The sequence below is a fragment of the Varanus komodoensis genome, unplaced genomic scaffold (assembly GCF_004798865.1).
Source record: "Varanus komodoensis strain SLA01 unplaced genomic scaffold, ASM479886v1 scaffold100, whole genome shotgun sequence".
Classification (NCBI taxonomy): Eukaryota; Metazoa; Chordata; class Lepidosauria; order Squamata; family Varanidae; genus Varanus; species Varanus komodoensis.
Window position 1 is genome coordinate 577,279 of NW_025335270.1, and position 10,267 is coordinate 587,545.

Below are 10,267 nucleotides of genomic sequence, written 5' to 3' on the forward strand. Positions count from 1 at the left end.
TTACCCAAATTACCTCTCTCTCTCTCTCTCTCTCTCTCTCTCTCTCTCTCTCTCTCTCTCAATAAACCTTGAGGCTTGAATCTAAACAACCCACTGCCTCAGTTTTTAACAAAGTTCACAATTAGTCCTCACCACTAGGTAGTGTTGCCTCAACTATAAAACCTTTTGACTGCTGCCACTAGAATAAACCCTCTCTATCACTGACAGGCAAACAAGTTGGTCCTAGATGAAATTAAGCCAGAATATTACCTGGGAACAAAAATGGCAAAACTTAGGCAGTTGTATTCAGGCGCATCATAAGAAAGCAAGTCATTCAGGCCATCACGCTAGGGGAAGTCAAAGGCAGAAGAAGAGAAAGATAAACCATGAGATGAATTAACCCCATAAAGGAAGCCACAGCCTTGAGTTTATATGAGCTTTTGGAAGGCATTCATTCACAGGGTTGCCATAAGTTGGAGATGACTTGATGGCAAGTAACACCAACTAAAAGAAGTTCAGTAGCCATCTTCTCATGCATGGAATTACAGGCATGCAATCAAGAGAAGGAGAAGGAGAAGGAGAAGGAAAGATGCTCATTAACATAAATAATTTAGAAACATATATATATATATATATATATATAGGTTAAGCAATATATATATATATATATATATATATATATATATTGCTTAAATTAAATTAAAAGTGGTTGGTTACTATCCCTAAGATGAGACCTTCCCAGCTGAATAAAATCTTGACTGTTTTTCCTTCAGTTAAGTTTCCTTAACCCTACAAACAGTGACAGGTTTGGGAATTTCCCTAAACTTTCTTACAAATAGGAACAGATGTTGTATCCGATGCTCCCACTGCCTCCGATTCTTCCTCTTCTTATGACTTCTAGGAAGATTCAGATGTGCTAAACATAACTTCTATATGTCTCCAGTCATACATTAAATGGGAACATAAATATACCATGTATATCTTGGTCTGCTCATAAATTTATCAAGTTTGGTGTTATTAAATTTAAAAGCGTATTTGGACAATAATTATAATTTACTCAGTTTACTTTTAAAAGTAAACCAATGGGTAGTGCTGCCTTAACTATAAAAGTGTTTGGCTGTTGCCACTAGAATAAACCCTCTCTGTGAATGACAGAAAGACCAACAAGTTGGTCCTAGGTCAGATTAAGCCAGACCATTCCCTAACATAATAATAATATAATTTTATGAGCTGCCAAGGAGTATGGGAGGCGAAGACCAAAATATTTGGAGGGTACCAGCATGAGGGTGGCTGTCCTAAAGCAGCTAAAAAGCTTCACACCTGAACAGAACAGGGGTGGCCAGACTTGCTCCAAAGAAGAGCCATGTGTGGCAAATGGCACATGCCTGAGAGCTGCAAGTGGGTGTGCAGGTGGGTGGCGAGTGGGCTCCCACTGGCAGTGATGGCAAGTGGTGAGCAGCAAGCCACAAAATAAACTCAGAGAGCCACATGTGGCCACCCGTGGAACAGAACATTAAGTAAGTTATTATTTTCCCATTTTTCCCCCCTACTGCTTCAAAATTTGTAGAAATTTTAATTTATATGTGTATACTGAACTCCCGGGGGTGGGGGGAGGACACCCCACCAGTGAGTGATGCGCTGGATGACAAGAACTGATTGGGCTCACCTTTTTTCCATTTGAAAAGCCCTGCTGTACCTACACAATGAAGATACAGCAGGATATGGGCAAAGAAAGCATTCTGGGAAATTAAAGGAATTATTGCCTGGATAAGCCCTTAATCTTCTATAAGGAAACCAATTTTAGGCATGAACTGATCTTTAATCCTAAACACCTAACGTGATGCAGTAAAAAATCCATTGTGGCATTGTTTGAAGAGCAGTGTGCATGGACCAGAGAAACACAGGTAAAATCTCCATTCAGCTATGAAGCTCACAGGGTAATTCTGTGCCAGTCAGCGACCTCAGCCAGACCTACCTCACAGAGTTGTTGCAAGGGTTAAAAAAAGAAAAATCAGTGTAAGCCACCCTGAGTTTTTTGATAGAGAGCAGGATACAAGTGAAATGAAAACTAAGTAAATAAAACAAACCAATGTAAATAAAACCAAACAAAAGCTATCAATATATTTACTAGCACTAGAGTGAAACCCTGTGAAGTTCTAGCCTCTTTAAGTGGCATTCTAAAACTAACTTTTTACTGATGTTAGGCTCTTTAGTATATAAGCAGCTACAGGGATTAAAATGAAAATACAAACCAAGAGCGCTTCCAGAAAATGTTCTAATAGTTATTTCATATACATAGCACCTTCAAATGTGTCCATTATGTGATGGTAGGTTGGTGGGTCTTATATGCCACCCCTGATTTGACACATAACAAACTATTCCAATTAGCTGCTTGCTATTTTGACAGAATGAAGAGTTTCTATAAAAAGCTAACACCATCAGTGATATTAAATCTTTTTCAAAATTGGGAGTTTAAGTCCTAGTAGAAACATGTTGATGCAAGATGTTGAAATACTATAATTATAATCTATAAGTTGGAGTAGTACGCTAAATAAATTAAGGAGAGACAATTACAAGATAAAAAGTTTCAAGAATGCTAGAGTACAAAGGAAAGAGACTTGCAGGTGGTTTACAGAACAAAGTTCCTGCAACATCTGATGCCTTTAAAATAATGCAATATTTGATTTTGATGGCGTCAGCTAAAACAGCAATGTCTGCAAGTTGGTGAAAAGGCCATCTGTAGCCATGTCACATGCATATTATTGTCATGAAATCATCTATATGTTGAGACAGTCTTCAAATAGCCTATGTTTAAACCAGTTACAAAGGTGAAGTTCTTTAGTACTATACATATACTCAGTTCTGAAACATATTACATACAATGTAAACTATCTTTAAAGTGAACACATGCAATTTCTCAATGCCATACAAAAAGTTTCCAAAGAGATTTTGAACATTTTGTGACTCAGCTGGCTAAACAGAGTAGGGAATTCACAAGTTTTATAATTTTACAGTTTAAAAAAAATTAAAGTGCACTGATTACTACCGTGCCTTTGTTTTTAATACCAGATGATGGAAGCTCTCCTGCTTAGAAAGCTATCTTTGCAGAACCATTCTTTCCAAATTCTTTCTGCATTCATGACCAGGGACATCTTTTGCCAGTTCAGTTCAGAGACCTGAATATTTATTTTTAAATTGAAGAAAAATATACGACCAGTAATTTCTTCATTGCTGTAGCTGATACTGAGCTGTAATAGACATTTCTAGATAGCAGTGCTATCAGTTCTCAAAAAGCAAATTACCTGAATGCCCAGAAATCAGTATAACTTATAATTGTTAAGTATTATTCTTTAAAAACAATAAATAACAAAGTGAAAGGACTGTATGATTTCTTTCCAAGAAGTACAAGCCATTTTTGATGAAACAAATAAGGTAATACTGCTTATATGTAAATGACCATAAGAGATTTTCCTCATATTTTACATCTTACATTCTCCATCATAATTACTGGAAAGAAATCCAGTACAACATACCAATGAAAAATCGAACTGCACAAAGGTGTAGTTAAATGTGTATTTCAGCTACCTAGTGGCGCAAAGATTAATTTTCCTTAGGTTCAGGTACGCCTCTCTGGAGATTTCCAGTGATTTCCTCTCTGGAAATCTGGAGAAATACAACTTGATAGAGCAGTATCAATACTGACAAAAACAGGGAAGCTGATTTTCAAAATCATAATAGTAGGCAAGGAATAAGAAATATACTAAAGCTATGTAAACAGTGGCACTAATAGGGAAGCCATTTAAAAATTACAATCAGCTTACTGTGAGAGCTGAAGATTTCAGTAATAAATCAAAATGTAGTTTATCTGGAGCTTCCTTTTATAAATTAAGAACACTTGATTTTAAAAATAGCTACAAGTTACAAATTTCAGCATCCTATCCCATGTTTTCAAGTGCTGCCCCAAAACACATGAATTTATCAAAGTTTCCAGTTATGTTAAAACTACACTCACAAATATGTTGATACTTACAAATAAAACCTGTTTGCTAAGTCCACAATCCTATGCACACTTACCTTGGAATTATGTCCCACTGACTTCAAAGGGGCCTTGCTTCTGAGTAGGCACATGTCAGACTGTACTGAAGGATCGAAATCCTATGCACACTTCAAAGGACTTAATCCATATCATCATCATGCATAGGATGAAATTAAAGAGTATAAAGAAGTAAAAATGTAATACTGCTATTACAGTGAACTTGAACAGCATCCCACAGAAATGCTGTGTGTTATATGGGTGACTGAATTCACTGGAATTAATTTCCATTTTTGCTTTCTTCTGATTAATTCCCTAACATCTATGCCACCATGCAAATCGTTTGCTTTTAGCTTATTCAAACATCAGATGATGGTCTTAAGAGTGAGGCTGAGGATATCTGAGGTAAGCAGCATTAAGACAATGTAGATTGTACTAAGCTCAGAGGCAAGGGTTTTGTTTGGGGGGGGGTGTTCATAAATAGATGTAAAAGATGGTGGTCAAAGTAGTTCGTTGAAAATTAAATGGATATGGTATTTTCCCTCCAAGCTGTCCTGATGTAGTCCCCTCCCCCGTCCAACCTTTCCTCCACCCCAGGTGCTTTACAAAACACAACAGAAGCCATCATCACCTTCCTGCAATTTTTATTCCCTGCCCTATTTGGAACCAGGTAGAACCGGAAGAACACCACCCAATAACATCTCAGCAACGATATGCACAAATGTTACGAAAATGCTTAGGAAACAGTAGCTCAGTATCTTAGTACAGCTGGCTCAGTCCAGCAATAATGCCATTAAAGCTAGGTAAACTAAGTGCCAGTGCTCTTTGATTGAGTTAACAAAGTAGCGCATACAGATCTATGAACAGGGATAGGGATCAGACTGTTTCTCAAAGATGGTTCCAATTTTGTCCTAAACACAAATAAGCAAATCAAAAATGCCAGCATGTGATCTCTCTGCACATTATTCTTTAGCCTGCACTGCACGTTGCAATTTATTTTGGAACCTAAATTATAGACAGAATCCTACCTTCATTTTAACTGTGAGCGCTAACATGGTTAACGCTTTGATAGATCTTCACATTCTGACATATTTAAAGAGGCCATATAAATGTACATGCCAAATTACCCATGCAGTGCATATGAATCTGATTTGTGTTCACTTTCAAAGCAAGCATTCCCATTGATTGCTGAAATCTGTTTACAGAAATCCATTTTTGAACAAGAATTAAGCATGCCAGTTTTGCATATTGCATCAAGTATATAACCATTTAACATTAGCTATCACAACCAATATCAAATATCCCATACTCCGCATCTTTCCTATCTCCATTGTAAAATGTGCAAGTCACAATATGCAGATGGCAGGTTCTCTATGAAACAGAAAAAGCTGACATATAATTGCACTCAATGTTCATTACATAAAGCTGCCAACTAGCCTTGGGAGCACATAACATAGACAGACATGATTTAAGGTTTGCAAAGGAATCCCCAGACTAACACTTCGGTGACAGCCAATTACAGCCCCAAAAACACAGCCCCAGTAAGCACTCTGCTGGTAGAACTTGAAGAAAGGTAAAGTTTCTTACAATGAGTTACAGATTCAAAAGCAGAGGAAGACAAGAAGAAAAAGAAAAACAGAAGGAATTCAGCTACCAGGCAAATGTGAAGCAGACCCCAAGATTGTGATATAATCCAAAGATGTAAATTATTGTAAATCATCACTATTGTTCAGAATTTCACACAGACATTTGTGCCAATTCTGGTATACTTCTCAACAGACACAATAAGGAAACAGGGAAGGTGGGGGAAGAAAGAGGGAGAGGGAGAGGGAGAGGCAGGGAAACTCAGGGAGTATAAATGAAGTTCTGCTGTCCATATGCTTTAAGGCACAGGAGTTTAGACTTTTTCAGCATTCTGTATGCTCTCCAAATCCTCATGAGTCACAAAATTTAAAAAGCTGTACCCTTCTGGATGCCAGGAAGGGCCTTACCACGGGCCTTTTGTCAAACTTAAAAAGGGGGAGGAAAGGAAAAGCCACAGTGTTGGGCAGTCCCACTTTACTTGACTACTATGATGTCACAAACCACATGATTCTGTCTCTCCAGTAACAGTGCTTGCAAAAAAAGGGAGTTTTAAAAGCTTTTGCTTTTTTGGATTGTGTGAATGCTTCATTCGCCTCACAAACAACCACAGAACCACAAGTGCGGTGCAAACTTTCTCCAAAAGAACACAGCAAGAAGCCTTTGGTTTGTAAATGGTTAATCTCAACAGGTCACCAGCAGCCACCGACACCAACAAAGTCAGTAAGTGCTCTCAAACCACAGTCTATTCAGTAATGGTAGATCTGTCAAATACTTGCTTGTTTTCTTTTTTGTTTTGTTGCCTTGCTTTTTGCATGTTACCAGTTCTTCAGAATTTTTTGACAGAAGTGAAAAACATAAAATCTATGCATGCCAGGCATGCTGTAAAACTAAAACAAAGCTTGGCTATGGTCTGTAATTTCAGTATAAGGCAGTCTTTGCACCAGAAGACACACACGGTGACAGAAGGGGAGAGTTATGGCATCGAACAGTCTCTTCAGCTCAGTAACACCTTGTCAACAAAACTTCTTCTGGGGTAAGTGCTTGCATTTCCAAGTAATATGAAATATTGCTGATCATCACAAACATTTGCTGTTTATGTACTGCTTTTTTCTTAAAAGCCAATGTGTCTGAGCATAGTGGAAATACAAGTGACCGTAATGTTGTTAATGGTTTTAAACTAAAAATTAAAGTAGAAATTGACACACTTTTCCATACCTACAATTGTTTCAGTAGCAGGTGTGCTCATCTTGTAGCAATTCTCTTTCTGATTGTGCATATATTAAAAAAGCATGGCTGTAAGAGCAGCATTCAAAATGCTGACATCCATATTAAGCACATAGTAGGAAGGATAGGGAAGTGAGATGCCAAACATTGTAGAGTTCTATCATCACTAAGCAGTCCATGTCACTGCTACATGCAAACAGGACTGATTTACATAGATCTGGTAAAAATTATTAAGGCAAAAACATATTCCCTATGTAATTTTAAGTAACACATGAAAATAGCATCATGATCCCGACACACTTTACCTGTGAAAGCCTATGTATGTTTACTTGGAAGTAAGTTCCACTGTTAGTAAATCCGATGGTTTCATCTGAAGCTTACTTTTAAGAAAGTATGCTTAGGATCATAGTCTTTGCCAAATGCATATACAGCATTTACGAATTATGCATTTGTTTTTATTCTCTACACGAAAAGAAACTGCTTTTACAGATGTACCAAAAGTAACAGAGAACAGAAACAAATACACATACAAGCTAAGGAAACCTTTGGCATCAAAACTAGGAAGTGGCAAAACAGAACAAAGATGCGTGGTTCTACTACTGTAGTAACACGTTAAAAGAAGCTCTGCACGACATACCTGATAAAGTAAACTTCCTGAAATATCATCATGGGATAATAAGTTAACCCAGCAGATATACTCTACCTATTTGAATGCCTGTACATGATGAAGAAAACTCCCAAGCTATAAAGCAGCACCTCTAACAGCCCTTTGATCTTTCCCATCGATGATCTGTTTTTGAAATTATGTCAGTACATATATTAATACCACATGAAATAAAAGAGCGTCAATTTTAAGAATATATAATATAACTGAACAGCATCACTGACCTCTACAGAGTTTGCAAAGTATTTGAGATGTCGTTTTTCAAGATGTACTAAAAAGCTGCCTAACCTGAAAGGCCTTTTGGTCAGTGGTCAGAGATTGTTTTTTCCTTCCACTGTAACAGTACAAAAGTACCTGTTTAAAAGTATCTAAACATCAACAACATACAATGAAGAAAAAATTCAGAACACTTACAATATTTTCTTAATGTTGTCCATCTTGGCTCAAAATTATGTTGGGGCTGTAAGATAATGAATTTTCCTTCAAGGGGGGAAAAATTCCCTGATTGATGCTTCAAATGCTTTCACTGCACGCGCCTACATTGAGCTTGTATTGTATCTAGCTGATGGTTGGCATTCAGTATACCCCTCCTACTTCACACGTTTCAACTGTTGGGAGCATATGAATCCTCTGCAATCTACGAGCACAATTAGACATGAAGGCTTGCGCTCATGGAACACAGGGATATATTTAATTTCTGATCTACAAATACATCTCATGTATTGCATAGTCCTATGCTTCAAAACCTACTTTCTGCAAGTTTGTCACACTAAGTTACAGTGTAATTAGGCTGCCAGCATGCTAAAATGTGGCACAAAAAACAAGGCTTTTTTAAAGTGGGAAGTAAAAACAAAATTCTACTGAAACTTCTGCTTTAAGGAAACACAGCATAAATGTGGCCAGACCACATTATCCCAGTGTTTACAACAGGAAATACAGTTTACATGTAAATGACTTTCTTTTCCTTTAATCCAAAAACAGATTACTAGAAATATAGTTGGCTAAAGTTATCATAACATGTAGTATTGACTGCTTAATTCATCTACCTTGGGCCATTCTTTAAAACCTGAATGTTCCTGGGACATGGGCAAAGCATCCTTCCAAATATGCAACACTTAAATGAGGCTGTTCAAGCGAATGCCTTCCTTAGGCACAAGCTATAATGCATTTTTTAAGGGAAAAGATATTAACCCCTGCTGACAATTTTGTGGTAGCAGTGTTTGAACAGGTTAAGGCTATTTGTTTCTGTTCAATTGCTGTCTTCCAACAGACAAATACAAGCAAGCTAAGCTGTCTATATTTTAGTCTCTTACAGCTGACACGTGTTAACAAAGTGTTCTGATTCATGTCTCTGGAAATTTTCACCTGGTCCTTCCTTCATTAGTTGCTTTGCATTCTGTTCAGGAAACTATCCAGATGGGACTCTTAACAATCGGTCATGTTATCTTTATTTAGCCACATTTTCACCTCTCAGTTATGACATGAACAAAAGCTGATGTTGGGGCTGAGAAAGAAAATATCCAATTTCTCAATTTACATCTGATAGACTTTTATGTAACTTTAAAAAGCATATTCTCATATTTCGGGGGGAAAGTCTGAATATTCCAGCAACTATATTCTATGCTCATAATATTCCCTATATTAATCAAATGTAAAGTAACTATTAAAATGAAGTTGAATTTATTGTAAGAGTAACAGTAAATATAATCTAAATGTGCAGTGGCATATACAGTTAGTCTGGAGTAAACCCCCCTCTGAGTCTTGTCAATGAATGGAACACAAGAGTTCTTGTACAGCTCCCATTCTTTTCAATGGGGTTTGTGAGGCAAATTTTCTGCTGGATTATGATCACAGTTTACGTCTGATCTTTCTACATGGGATCAGGGAACCAAGATGCTTCAACAAGTCATGTTGTTCACCCTTTACAGCTTTTACTAAACACTGTCCAAAGTACAAAATGAAAGGGTAAGTTGCATTTTCAGTAGCATGCACATTTTGCTACATTGTATTACATGCTGCTTAGCCAAATGAAAGTCCAAAATTTATATAAATAAAGTGTCATATAGTGATGCCCTCAATATGATTAATGTTCCTCAATATTAGAAAACATGAGCTGCCACTGACTACAACCTGATCTTTACTCCAGAGTATTCCTACCAAAGTAAGTGGGCACCTGCAAAAATCAGGCCATTCAAAGAATATTAATAATTTTAAGCATTCTGAATGTATGAAGAGAGAGGAGCATGTAAACATTTCCATTTGCATTACAAGTCAATCCCTTTCTGCAATGATTTTTAAAAATTTCATTACTTTCATTTTAGATACTTTGGTAATATGACACAGAAAACAAAATGAATAGGTATTGATATTCTAAGTAGTGATATTCTCCTTATTGCTATAAAAAGATAAATGTTCCAGTTAAAAGAACACTAAAGTATTTGATAGTTAAACTAACAAGTAAATGAAGAAGAGTTAATTTATATGAAGCTAAGATTTTTTATCAGGCATACAGGATTAATCTTTATTGAATATAAGCATTCACAAATCAAAACTTAACTCTACTTCAATACTTTCATACAGCACTAATCAATTACAAACCTTTTCTAGTGATTCAAAATCCATGTGCTTTTAATTTTATACACTGGTGGTCTAAAATCTAGAAATGAAGCTAAGCTAAGTCAGTCTGTCTAGAAACTTTTGCTTTTTTTCCCAATAAATATTCATCTAGAGGGAGGCTTTGTGGTGTGTGTGTGTGTGTGTGTGTGTGTGTGTGTGTGTGTGTG

At 36.7% G+C, this 10,267-nt stretch overlaps 2 protein-coding genes across 11 annotated transcripts in view; one reads left to right on the forward strand and one right to left on the reverse strand.

The window, feature by feature from the left end:
- SUPT3H (SPT3 homolog, SAGA and STAGA complex component) overlaps window positions 1-10,267 on the reverse strand; it is a 290,071-nt gene that overhangs the window by 214,005 nt on the left and 65,799 nt on the right. The gene's annotated exons all lie outside the window — the stretch shown is intronic.
- RUNX2 (RUNX family transcription factor 2) overlaps window positions 3,787-10,267 on the forward strand; it is a 287,798-nt gene continuing 281,317 nt past the window's right edge. For 2 of the 4 annotated variants that reach the window (XM_044419212.1, XM_044419215.1), the window contains exons 1-2: window positions 3,790-6,316; window positions 6,519-6,629. In XM_044419212.1, the coding sequence (XP_044275147.1) occupies window positions 6,572-6,629 (58 nt within the window). In that variant the 5' untranslated portion in view covers window positions 3,790-6,316; window positions 6,519-6,571. Of the gene's footprint in view, window positions 6,317-6,518; window positions 6,630-10,267 lie in introns of all 4 variants that reach the window. The other 2 variants (XM_044419216.1, XM_044419214.1) reach the window with 2 other exon arrangements.